The sequence below is a fragment of the Urocampus carinirostris genome, chromosome 4, assembly GCF_059441175.1.
Source record: "Urocampus carinirostris isolate Australia breed hairy pipefish chromosome 4, RoL_Ucar_1.0, whole genome shotgun sequence".
NCBI lineage: Eukaryota > Metazoa > Chordata > Actinopteri > Syngnathiformes > Syngnathidae > Urocampus > Urocampus carinirostris.
In genome coordinates this window covers 36,932,596-36,946,208 of record NC_142352.1, presented here as the reverse complement: position 1 = coordinate 36,946,208, position 13,613 = coordinate 36,932,596, and the positions used below count along the sequence as shown (strand labels likewise).

At 38.9% G+C, this 13,613-nt stretch overlaps 1 protein-coding gene across 1 annotated transcript; it reads right to left on the bottom strand.

Annotated features, from left to right (window-relative positions):
• Window positions 1-10,921: 10,921 nt before the first annotated feature.
• adma (adrenomedullin a) lies at window positions 10,922-13,075 on the bottom strand. The gene is made up of 4 exons (XM_088333263.1): window positions 12,975-13,075; window positions 12,300-12,402; window positions 12,099-12,212; window positions 10,922-12,016 (listed from the first exon to the last, which is right to left on the bottom strand). The coding sequence occupies exons 2-4, from the start codon at window positions 12,392-12,394 to the stop codon at window positions 11,713-11,715; spliced, it is 513 nt and encodes a 170-aa protein (XP_088189389.1). The 5' UTR covers window positions 12,395-12,402; window positions 12,975-13,075; the 3' UTR covers window positions 10,922-11,712.
• Between the last annotated feature and the right edge of the window lie 538 nt (window positions 13,076-13,613).

The window sequence follows — 13,613 nt, the reverse complement described above, 5'->3', positions numbered from 1 at the left end:
AAAATACAAATATTTAAACCAATACTAGAGAAAATATTTATAAAAAGACACAAAATTTGCCTTTTTATTCATTTTTTGCCCATTCGAACTACAGGGTTAGGGTTAGATTAAGGGTAAGGTTAGGGTTAAGTTTTTTTCACGATAAAATATAAATATTGATACCAATATTAGAGAATATATATATATATATATATATATTTATTTATATATATATATATATATATAAATAAGCTAGCTGACTAAAGTTTATCACGCATATCGCCAAAATTACCAACAAAGCCAATAACATAGCATCAAACATTTACAGACACTTTTACAACAAGAACCCAGCATTCTTAGTTGGAATGTTTTGCGTTTATGTTAGACCCGGGTTAGAATATAATAGCGTTGTGTGGAACCCGTACTTACTCAAGGACATTAACCTACTGGAAGGAGTTCAACGTCGGTATACGAAGCGGATATCTGGGATGCACAACTTGTCATATCCGGAAAGACTACAAAGACTGAACTTATTCTAATCTGTTTTATTTTGTTTACAAAGTCATATGTGTCTTTAATGTAGCTATTATGTTTTGTGGATAGTGGAGTGAGGAAGTGGTCTATGTATTCAGCGATCCTGTAGGATAGTTTAGGGTTAGGGTTAGAGTAAGGGTAAGGGTAAGGGTAGGGGTTAGGGTTTTTTCATCATAAAATATAAATATTAAGACCAATATTAGAGAATATATATATGAAAAGACACAAAATGTGCCTTTTATTTATTTTTATTTTTTTCTCATTTAAACTGTTTTTGTGTTTAAAGTACTGCATGGAATGATCGATGTGCCTTTTGGTCAATTTTTTGAGTTCTGTCGTGTTGATGGTTTACGTGGTCACAGATATAAGTTACGGGTGCCTAGACCTACCAGCAACTTGCATGGAAAATTTCTTTCTTTCAGGATACCAAAAATCAGGAATTTTTTGCCTGACCGGGTTATTAGTGCAAATACGGTGCAAACCTTTAAGCAGAGGGTGGCAGAAACAGATTTGGCAAATTTTCTTGGGGTAGGAGGCCTAAGGTGACCATATTTGGCCATGCTCACTCTCAGCATTATTTTTTTTTGTGTCACGTTTTGATTAATGTATCCAACAATACCTTCAATAAACCTTTCATTTAATATGTATATATACATATATATATATATATATATATATATATATATATATATATATATATATATATATATATATATATATATATATATGTATATATGTATATATATGTATAAAAAGGACACAAAATATGGCTTTTTTTTCTTCTTTTTTTTGCCCATTCGAACTACATGCTTAGGGTTAGGGTTAGGGCTAGGGCTAGGGTTAGGAGAGGAAGCAATCTTTCTTTCCCAATGTCCCCTAAATCTGAGGCCCTTGGGAAAGTAAGTTTTTGCACTGGCCATTCAGGAAACTGGAGCTTTTCTTGTTTTACCTGCGTTTGTTTAGTCCATCTGGAAAGAGAGTGTTGAGTTTTATTATCCAGTGTTTTTCTGCCTTGCGTCTTTCTTCTTGCGTCCAATTGCTGTTTGTTTGTAGGCCCCATATTTCAAGTGCCTGTAGCCCATGTTGTATGAAGTGGGCTACTAAGTGTGTGTTAGTTTCCCTGCTGTTTCTGATGTTGTAAATGTGTTGTGCTAATCTACATCTGATTGAATTTCCTGTCTCTCCTATATATTTAATGTCACAGTGTTTACACTTTATGACATATATACAGTTTTCCGTATTAGGTGTGAGTGTTTGTTTAATTAGGTAGTTTGTGTTGGTGACTGTGTTCCTAACTGTGGTGGCTTGTTTGTAGAATGTGTTATGTTGATTTCCTGTAATTTACTTTTTACTAAGTAATCTTTGAGGTTTTTGTTTCTTTTAAAGGCTAAGATGATTTTGTAATCTTGGATTATGTCTGTGTTCTGTAGTGTCTGGTTTATATTTTGTTTAATTTTTCTATTAGCAGTTTGGCTAAATGCTGAGTAGGTGCTTATTAGGGGGATGATTTCTGTGTGTCCAGTTGCCCTGTGGTTAAAAATGTTTTACGGACTTGCCTGAGGAAAGATCTAGAGTACCCTCTTGGTCTCAGTGCCTTGGGGTAGCCTTTTCAAAGTCTGTATTCTGTGAGCAGATTCTGTGGAATCTGAGCAACTGTGATTTTATTAAGCCCCTGTAGGTGTGTTTTGGATGTAGGCTGTTTTTGTGTAAAAGCATATGTGTGTCTGTGTCTTTAAAGAAGGCTTTAGTGTCTAAAGTTTGTGTTTGGGTGAATGGGGGTCCTTTGTAAGTGGTTGTGTCTAGAAAATCTATCTGGTGTTCATTTGTGGAATTTTTGACTGTAATTGTACAATGGTGTGTGTTGAGGGTTTGTATGAATTGGTTGAATTCCTCTATGCTATGTGTCCATGTTCCCCAAATGTCATCCAAGTATCTAAAATAATTGGTGGGTAGTTTGGCGCATTTTTCAAAAGCTGTCTCCTCCCAATGTGCCATGTAGATGTTAGCATAGGCAGGTGCAAATTTTTTGCCCATGGCTGTACCACTGATCTGTAAGTAGAATTCCTTGTTGAATTCAAAGTCGTTTCTAGTGAAGCTAATTTCTAGGAGTTGTACTAATTCTGTGTCTGGGCGTTTGCCGTCCGGGTATTTTTCCATCCAGCGCTTTACTGCTGTTAACCCTGCGACTGTGTTTATGTTTGTGTAGAGGCTGTCTATGTCAATGGTGAATAGGATTGTTTCCTGCGTTATTCTAATCTGTTTTATTTTGTTTACAAAGTCATATGTGTCTTTAATGTAGCTATTATGTTTTGTGGATAGTGGAGTGAGGAAGTGGTCTATGTATTCAGCGATCCTGTAGGATAGTTTAGGGTTAGGGTTAGAGTAAGGGTAAGGGTAAGGGTAAGGGTAGGGGTTAGGGTTTTTTCATCATAAAATATAAATATTAAGACCAATATTAGAGAATATATATATGAAAAGATACAAAATGTGCCTTTTATTTATTTTTATTTTTTTCTCATTTGAACTACAGGGATAGGGTTAGGGTTAGGTTTAGGGTTAGGGTTAACTTTTGTAGGTCAATTGACCCCAAAGAAATTTTCACTTGTGATGCGCTCATTCCGAATCTCAAACAACAATTTCTGTGTGATGTTATCTTCAATTTTCATAGCAACATTACAACCCAATACAAGACGTTTTATTGACTATTTTACATTGTAGCAGAGTAACGTTATTTCATTCAGGTATCATGAACAGCTTAACTAAAATATTTGTACTGTACAAAATACTAAACACGCAAGTGAATAGCAAAACTAAAACACGGCAAGTGATAATAATGACCAATCACAGTTTGCCTGTTTTCTAAGGCAACAGGTTATTGTGGGTTACGCTATTTATGAGCTACAATGATGTCATGTTTACCTAACAAGTTCCAAAAATGCCCACCCGCTCCCTCAGATGGACAAAACACGTGAATTTAGTGGCTACACCAATTCTGTCCAAAATGGCAGACCTGGACCAAATTTTGGGGGGACATTTTCAAACAATGCATTTAACGTTACATTCTATAGGCTGTTCACCTGGGAAAAAGTCCGCTGGCTGGAGAGTATTCTTTATTCGGGTCCTGGTACTGACGGATGCTCTGCCTTAAGAGATGAGATTTGCAGCCTCAGTGGGGGTGTTTAAATTTCAATTTAAGACCAACTAATATTCCGAAGCTTATGATTGATGTTGACTTTTTACCGCTATTGTTTTCTTGTCCTTTCCTGCTACTTGGCTGATAACTAAGCAAGGGATAGGGACAATGTTGCTGATGTATGCTTTCTGAGTCAGCAGACCAGTAGTAGGACCTGATGCATGGGTCTCATTACCATCATTTGGAGCCTTCTGCATAAACCGGTTGATGAGGTTGGGAACCTTAGTTGTTGTTGTCTTGGCTTTTCTTTTTTTTTTCTTTTTTTACAATTTCAATTATTTCTTTTGTTTATTGTTGATATTTACTTTGTGTTGGTGCCCATGCTACATCCATTGCAGCCTGGCCATCCTCAAATGGGGGCTATCTCACAAGGCTTCTTAATTTTCCCCATGGCAGGGTTTGAGATCAGGGGATGTTGTAACTACCATATTTTATGGTCTGTGGAGCCCTTTGAGACGCAATATGATTAAGGGCTATACAATTAAACGTCACTTTACTTTGCATCGATGGACTACATTCCACAGACTTCTAGTAAAAGTCATAAATCCTTACACTCAAGTTCCGTTTCCTGTTTATCCAAGATGCTATGTTATATATGTCTTTAGAAAATTAGAATCAACTTAGCCATGACAACACAAAGGGGAGCTGTTGTTCAAGTTTTGTCTGCAACAATGACAGGCAACAATTGTAGATCTGGTGCTTCAGTTCTCAGGTCTGTCTAAAGATATCCTTGAAAATGGCATGATCCTGTGAGAACCAGAACAGGATAAGGACCCAGATGCGTAACGTTTTCACACAAGCTTTATTTTACAGGAATGGGGCAGTCATGCGGGTGAACGCAAACACCAGTAATTCGGCGATCGCTGGGCGGAAGAAGTAGGACAGAAGTCCGGCATGGAAAGACAGGAAGCAAGAGGCAGACAAGATCAATACCAGATACACGGACAGATACCGGACAGACGGGTTCGATACCGGACAAGACGCGACAGACAGGATCGATACAAGATACACTAGCAGAAAAAGGACAGGACGGGACAGACGGGATCGATACCGGATACTGGAGACTGGATTCAGATATCAGACAGGACGAGATAGACGGGATTGATACCGGATACCGGAGACTGTTGCAAGATATCAGACAGGACGAGACAGACGGGATCGATACCAGACACTGGAGACTGGAGTCAGATATCAGACAGGACGAGACAGACGTGATTGATACCGGATACTGGAGACTGCATTCAGATATCAGACAGGATGAGACTGACGGGATTGACACCAGATATTGGAGACTGGCGCAAGATATCGGACAAGATGAGACAGGCGGAATCGATACCGGATACCGGAAACCGTAGCAAGATATCAGACAGCACGAGACAGACAGGATTGATACCAGACACTGGAGACTGGAGTCAGATATCAAACAGGACGAGATAGACGGGATCGATACTTGATACTTGAGACTGGAGTCAGATATCAGACAGGATGGGACAGATGGGATCGATACCAGACACTGGGGACTGGAGTCAGATATCAAACAGGACGAGATGGACGGGATTGATACCGGACAGGATACACAGGAAGGATACCGGACAGAGTCAAAAAACACGTTTTGCGGGTGCAGAAGTTTGTTGGCGGACTGACTAGGGGGTGAGTGAGAGCACTGAGCTTAAATAGGAGGGAAGCCAATCAGGCACAGAGCCGCAGCTGGTGCCAAACGGGCGGGGCCAAGTGAACCCAATGGGCACCCGTGACAGATCCAAGGAGGTCTCCTTAAACAAATAAAAAAATATATATATGAAAACACCTCAAGAATTATTTAATTGAACATTGTCGTCATTTTCAAATTGTGTTACAGTATTTCATTTTTCTTTGACAATGACTTCGAAGAGGAACGGCTTTTCTTCCTCTGCGTGTTTGTCTTTTTTAAAAGTTATGAGAAGAAAGGTCGGCCAAAATGAGCGCTGAAAACGAGCACTTCTTTGAAGTTTTCCTGGCACCAATGAGCTACAGAAAAATGGCTGCAAATTCACATGTGCAAAGTCAAAATGGGTCATCAGTGTGTCAAAAAGAAACTTGAGGAAATATGAAAAGGCGGAAAATCACTCTTGAAAGGAGGGTCCGGAAAACCGGAACCTAAACTTGGAGAAAAAAATTAAACAAAGTACAGTGGAAATGTCCACTCGACCCTTTTGGAGGAGCTGAATGAAAAAAAAAGAAAAAATGGATACATTAAATCAAATTATGCAGGACGTCATGGATTTGGTGGAGCTGTAAGAAACCAAAGGCCCACAGTGAAGTACTTATTTTAGCCAAGCAGTGTTTAGATTATGGTGCTAATCCTCTCAGTCCAGGTTATCAGTGTACTTTTAGAGTTGGCTTTAAAGTACCGCCATTGAGCCGCCTGTATCACCTTAATGGCCTTCGAGTCAGCCCAACCAATCACGCACTTGCCCTCCCTTTCCTTGAGCAGAGCTCAGTTTAAGATGATGTATTATCAGTCCGACATATCAGTTACTCAAGCTGGATTTTTCTCTTTGGTTTGATGTGCACAATGACCTGCACACGGCGTCTCTGACCTGTGATCAGAGCAATGACATCATCAGCTCATTGGCTTACGGAATTTATGGCAACGGAGCACAATTACAGTACAGTGACTAGGCCACATCCAGGTTAAATTAGTCTAATCATGGCTCAGACTTACACGCATGTTTGAGGTCACTGTTCATTCATGTTCGATGTGTGGAAATAGTGAAAATCTTTTTCGTTCAAGATTTGCCCTATGCTGTCCCAGTCTGATGCTGAGATCTTAATTTATGCATTTGTTACCTTCTGTCTTGATTACTGTTATGTACTACTCTCTGGTCTCCCAAGGTCTAGGATCAAAAGTTTGCAGGTGGTATAAAATGCGACAGCGAGGCTTCTAACTAGGACAAGTAAGTTTGATCACCCCGATTTTAGCTGACCTGCACTAGCACTATCAGTTTAAGATGTTATTTGTAAAGTTCTGTTGGTTACATACAAAATTTTGCATGGACTTGCGCCCTCGTATCTCTCTGATTTAATTGCCCCCTATGTTCCCGCTTGAAGCCTTTGCCTGGAAAATGCTGGTCTACTAGTGATTGAGCCAAGAAGAAATCCAAAGGTTTGGGCCACAGTGCTGTGGAATTCTCTGCCCTCTGAAATACGCTCTTGCAACCTCAGTGGAAATGTTTAAATCTATGCTTAAGACAAACTTATATAATATAGCTTATGTTTGATGTTGGCCTCATACTATTGTCTTCATGTTCTTGAGGGTGAAGGATGAGCCTGGTTTTAAAATAGTGCATGCATTTCGAGACAACGTACTGGCACTTGGTCCTGATGTAATGTGCGCCATCATCCAGAACTGGCTGCGTTGTTTGAGATGTTGGGGCAGAAAACTGTGAACTGGGCAATAATGTTATTACATATATTTATATTGATGATGACTGTGTATTGTCTGTTGATGCCTTTGCAACAGCCAATGCAGCGTGGTCATCTTGGAAGCGGGATTAACTCATATGCGACCCTTGTCAAAGTTTCTTATAATTCTCACCCTTAAGTGTTTTGTTTTTTCTTGCCCTTATAAAGATTTCAGATCTAGGGATGTTGTAATGGTGGTCTGTGCTGTCCTTTAAGATTTTTTGTGTTTAAGGGCTCAGGGTGCTGAAGCCCAGCCATCTTCGGGCAGTTTGCAGGGGACACCCTGAAGTGGTTGCAATGTAAACTGATATCAGTAAAAACTAAAACGACAGCAGAATCGTGTTTTTCAATAAATTGTCAATAAAAATCAGGCAAAAATAAGGCCGGTTTTAATTGGTGCTGAATAGAAGCTACGGCCATCCTCACAGATGGCAAGTTGGAGTTGTAACTGTTTTCATACACTAGATGGCAATAGATAATGAATAATTGTAGTTCTATATAGGTCACGTACCGTGACACTTCCATGTTGGAACATTCGTGAAATCAATTGTTCTTGAAATCAACAAAAAGTCAACTTTTAATAGCTGTAGTGTGATTAGCACATGTAGGTTTAAGGTATAATGGAGGTTAAAATCTTGTCATTGTGTTAAATTCTAAAATATTTTCCATTGAAATCTGTCAGTTTGATGCTTGAAAGTTTGGATTACTGATGAAAACATTTGATATTTTGCTCGGAGGGCCACATAATTTTTCCCTTCTTTGATGAGGAGAAGAGGTTAATTCAAGTTATAATGGAAAAGTGTAACGATTGAAAGGTTGCCGAGGTGTAAACATACTGTTTTTCACGAAGCCAATATCAAATAACCCTTCTGGATTCTTCCCAGAACAAAATTCAGAAAATAAATGATAACACTACGTGTTTTTATGACAGTTCAGCTTAGATGTCAGACCACTGGGCGACCAGTGGTATAGATAAGTTATGAAAAGGTAGTAGATTTTATCTCATTATCACATTGTTTATCACTGTACCAGAGACCAATGTTAATTTCGTTTTATGTTTCACATGTGACAAAGAAAATAAATTCCATTCTATCCGTTATCTCTAAGCAATGTAAGTGACAAGTTTATTGTCATTGTAACATGTCAAATTCACAAAAGAATAAACATTTGTCTCTTGTACTGCATCTAAAAATAGTGTGATAATAGATAAAACATAATGCCTTTTCAAATGTTATCTATATTACTGGTAGTCCAGTGGTAAGAGTTCAGCGCTCTGACCGCCGTGACCCAGGATTGAATCAAAAGAATGTAACCCGACTTTTAAGTTCTTTTAAGGTAAAAAAAATGAGTGTCAACATGCTTTCTAGTATTGTTCAGGAGGCTGGACCAAAAGTGTAGGCGGGCCATAGTTTGACCTACAATCGTTGACAGGTCCGTGGGCTGGGATGGGATGCAGATTCCTGACCCTAAATGTGATAAATGATGTTGATCAAGAGTATTGAATGCTTAACCTTCACATCTGATCTTAAAAATCCCTAACAGGCTCTTATTAGAAGATATCAATCGTGTTCATTTGACCCCACACTAATGACTGCCTGAGCTGCGATCGCACGTTCTTACTTTCTGCATGACCTCACGGGGTTGCCATGATTGATTACCGGGGCCATGTGTGCTTTTTATGAATGATATATCAGAGTTTTATCCGATTTATTGTCATTTATGGCTGGCTAATGCGTTGTAATGGAATCCTATGCATTTGTATACACAATATTATTCACTTACAAGTTCAAGTTCTCGGCTAGAAAAAACGTTTTGTTTTACCATTTTCTTTTACAGGAGAGGGGAGACACATATTTTTTTGAAAATAATGTAAAACATATAATGAATGAATGTATGGCCTTTATTGTTATTATAAAATAATACAACAAGAAACTCTTTCTCATTCTATAATATTGAAAGTAGTGAGAGACAGTTTTGCATATTGTGTCTGAAAGTACGTATTAATTTCAACGATAGTAAGTATAAATGCATATTTGATTTTTGCTACGACTCTACTAAAAGTTATATGTGAGGAAATATATTTTTATTTAAAACAAAGATGTCGATATGGTACCTCACGATGTGATATGATACTACATGCTTACTCTGCTATGCTTTGCTATGGTATTTTGTCTGCGATACGATTTTGTATTATAATATAAATACTATATGATATGAAATGATATGGTCTGATATGATATAATATGATATGACAAGATACTATAATTTACTGGTGCTAAAAACTTTTCCATTGCCTTTAAAAACTACAAATTTTATTAAAGGTGCTGTCCGTCTTCCACTCACTGAATCCATCAACTAGCTTAAGTCATCATTTCAGCCTTTGACAAGCTGCTTGTGTGGTGTATACAAGTACATCCATTTCTTAGACACGCTCGAATTAACTCTTTTTTTTTCGGGGGGGTTGGTGTTCGGAGTGCCTTTGAAATAGTAATTTTCCTCCCTTACCATTTTAATGCTAAAATAAAACAAAACGTAAGCACAAATGAAATCACTTCATTTTCTCAAATTTAAATATTTAGACAATGATGCCCTTTATTTTAAATATTGAAATGGGCTAGCACTGTGTGCTCTGCGACAGAAATGATCCAATATGTAAAAGATCTGGATTGGTCGATCATTGAGGTTGCCGTGCTGTTAACAGCATAGGATATCATGAAGTACTATACAGACATCCTTTTACAAAAGTCATAATTTCACAGAAAATTATGTCTTCAGTGTAACTGTACTTTCTTGAGTTTTAGCATGTTTTATAATTAAGGTTGGGAAGGGTTACTTTAACTTGATTACTTTCAATTACTTTTGGATTACGCCAATACCAAATATACTAATAAAAGACAAAAGAAACTAAATATGAATAAAAATACTAAATTTTGTGCAGGCTTGGGGAGTAACAGAATACATGGAACGGCAAAAATTATGGTGGCAAGCTGTTTGGATTTATTTTCATTTTGTTTCTGTCGCATTTTATGTTAGTTTTGCCGGAGATCAAAGAGATCAAAGCCAGGAGAGGAAAGCTTACCACGTGTTGTGAGTCATAATTTTATTCATATTTAGTTTATTTTGTCTTTCATTAGCATATTTGCTATTGGAGTAATCCAAAAGTAATTGATAGTAATCCAGTTAAAGTAACCCTACCCAACCCTGTTTATAAGCATAGGTTATCATTGTCTTCCTTGCGGCTTGATGGTGCTACAGATAAGTGAGAGCTGATCATAAATGAAATCTGCAGTCTTGTGGTCCCTTTTTAACTGCTTGAATATTAGCGGAAAGACCATCACTTTGCTTCGTCTGGATTGCTAGCCCACATCTAACCTTGATCGCATCACTAGATCCTTGCACTTCAGGCCCAACCATCTTTTCCCTATGAAAACAGATAAACCCCAAAGCTCAGCTTCTTGGCTGGCTCTGACTTGGCTCAGTCGACAAATATAAGCCGAAATCAAGCAGGAATGCGCCCCGGACCCCGTCTGCCCTTTCTTGAAGACAGGGCTGTGGAGGTGGGAGGTCAAAGAGGAGGGAATGCATCGAGGGGGGATTCGAACAAGAGCCTGCAATCATTTAACAGACACCAGGTGCTGCCTGTCTTGTTTTTTTTTTTACTATTTTTCTGGAGACAATAGACCGCGCCACTTGTGCTGGAATTTACGGTGGCTGGGAGCAAAAGGAAGTCTGGACAAGGTCAAGGTTTTGTATGCGAAATTTATTACATGACAATAAAATATATTTAACACAAATAAAATTAAAAAACACATTTAAAAATATATAATATATAAAATAAAACGGTTATCCTATTACCACTAAATACAATGCCCAAATATCTTATAGCTCTTTCTGTACAAAAATAGCTCTTTGTGTTTGAATGTAACTTTTATATAATATTAAATAAATGAATTCCTATATACATATACAGTATCTCCAATAAAAATATATCTAGATTGCACGTGATTTTGTACAAATGACTACTTCAAGTATAATTCAATCCATTGTGGACTGGTACATAACTTACAGGACCGAAGGTATTTTTTTCCTTTGTACAGTGCCAAAAAATTGATGTAGGCTGAGAGTGTCAATCCTTGTGTTTGGCGTAATGCACATCATCTTCTCCCGAACCCTCTTTAAGTGTCCACATGGGAAAGTGCTCATAGTTTTGTTTTTTTATCCATGCAGGATAGCACTTAGCAAAGTGGAATTGTGAGCATTGGCACTTTGGGTCCACTCACATGGACAATAAGCAAACCATCTTGGGCATGCACCCTGCCAGGCTGAAAGCAGCACCTGCAGTATCTCCCCTCTGTTTCATCCAGTGTTTTAGTTGTTCGCTTGGCTTTGGCACCGAACGGCAGCAAGGCTCAGTCCTATTAGAAACTCAGTGCAGCCAGGCTTTCTTTGACCTGGTCCCCAGAACCGGAAAAATGCTGGCGAATCACTCAGAGAATTTCAGAACATTTCAGCCAATGTTTCCACTCCCTTGGCTTTTGTTTTTCATTCTTGCAGACTTCCATTCATGTTTGCCTGATCAGAGCCTCAAGCTTATGAATTTGGGTACCGGTGGTGCGCCAAGCTGCCCTGAGCCCATTATTCTCCAGTCTCAGCGCCAGTACACGATCTGGCAAAGAGCGACGCCTGCGGCCGTAGCCTTGTGGGCTGATCTTGATGTGGGGGGCGCTGCCGATCTTCAGCGTGTTATTGAGCAGGTGCAAGCGGTGTGCCAGGTCGTGCACCGAGCAGGTCCCCAGGTAGCAGCCCTGTCTTCTTGACTGGTTCGCAGAATTTTTGGATCTCTTAGTTCGCACATTGGTCTCAGTGCTGGTATGGGGACAAAGGTTGGTTATTCAAAATGCGTATTTTTCGGGGAGAAATGCACTTCAGTTCAAAGTACTGTATATACCTAGCACGCTGCGGCATAGTATCCCTGATCTCCTCCTGCTGGACATAGTGCTCAGCAATTGTAGTCTTGGCGTCCAGATTTCGTCTGAGTCTGCTCTCGAGCCATATACTGAGCCTAAATGAGGGAGGCAAAAATCCATTAGAGTCTTAAGGCCGATCATCATTCTGAGAAGTGTTGTCTCGACAGTTAAGTTCAACTCACCTCTTTTTTAACTTGGGATTCACTTCAAGCTCTACACAATGCACCGCTGTGGCCACCAGGCAGCAATAGAGGAAGGCCTGGATGATGAGTTTCATTTTTCGTCCTGCGATAGCATGAAAACATCAAGTTAGTTATTTGCAAACAAACATTGCGATTTAACTTTTAAAACCGGGCCAAATTGTGCGCTAATCCATCTTATACAGTATGCGTGTAAACTTCAATGGTTGCACAAGAGTCCAAAAGCTGACTTATTTGAACTGATCATTCATTTATTTGAGAAGTTAGCCGCAGGTCACATTTTCCTGTGTTGAGTAAACCTACAACCATGCTTCGGGCCCCTGGCCAGAAATGTGAAGGACACTGTCCCTCAACAGAACACACAAAAATAGAATTGTTGCACAAATAGTGTAGTTATAGGGTAATGAGAGTAATAGTGCATAATGTATGTGTTGCTTAAACTGGTTTGTAATAAAATGCAACAGGTGTTCTACACCTTGGAATAGGTTCATCTGCAGACGTACACTTTTTAAAAGCTGAGCCCCAATTGCTTATATAATCAGACAGATAGCCTGTCCTTGTCTATACACTTGCGCCTTGACCTCAAAAGAGCAAGGATAAAGCCATCCGCCGGCAGAAGAGCGATTTGTGAGAAGGTGCTTATAGAAATAAACGTACCTGTTATTCTCAAGTGGGTGACAAAGCTCTTTTTTCTGGTCAGATGAACAAATGCGTATTCCACAGGTTTGGAGAATATTGCCACTGGTCCTGTGAGGCAGCTGTGTCACTCTGCTAATAGCTACACACTAGACAGGGGAGTCCTTTTATACACAAGGTGGGAGGGGCTCATTGACTGTCTCTCATCCACCCCAACACACACACACACACACACACTTACTCACACATGCACACAATGGTACAAAAAAGAAGAAACACTGTGACTATTTGCGTGGTGTTATAATATATTAAAAGAAAAACACATATTTTCTACAATGACTCCATAAAAGGAAATGCAACTTTTTATCATTGAAATATGATTTGAAGACAGGGTCCAAAGTTGCACATGTCAAATTTACGAAATGTTTTCAGTTTTTCTTCTCCGCATCTCTCCCTGACACAGTGAAGTTCCATGTCAGTTTGATGAATTTGAGGATTTCTTTTTGTGAAAAAAGCACAGCTCAAGTTCATTACATAAAGCAAATAAACCTGACAGTAATTACAATACACTCAAGATATTTGTTTGTCCAAGGTCAATAACTCTTACCCCTTAATTCATTTTACCATGCAAATACCAGGGTGGAATTTTACTATAGGCCT

What these genes read in the sequence shown, in the direction of transcription:
- adma (XM_088333263.1), bottom strand. Translation starts at nt 12,394, where the DNA reads ATGAAACTCATCATCCAGGCCTTCCTCTATTGCTGCCTGGTGGCCACA. An exon ending in AATCCCAAGTTAAAAAAGAG is followed by an intron (nt 12,213 to 12,299) that starts GTGAGTTGAACT and finishes TCCCTCATTTAG; the next exon opens with GCTCAGTATATGGCTCGAGA. An exon ending in ACTATGCCGCAGCGTGCTAG is followed by an intron (nt 12,017 to 12,098) that starts GTATATACAGTA and finishes TCCCCATACCAG; the next exon opens with CACTGAGACCAATGTGCGAA.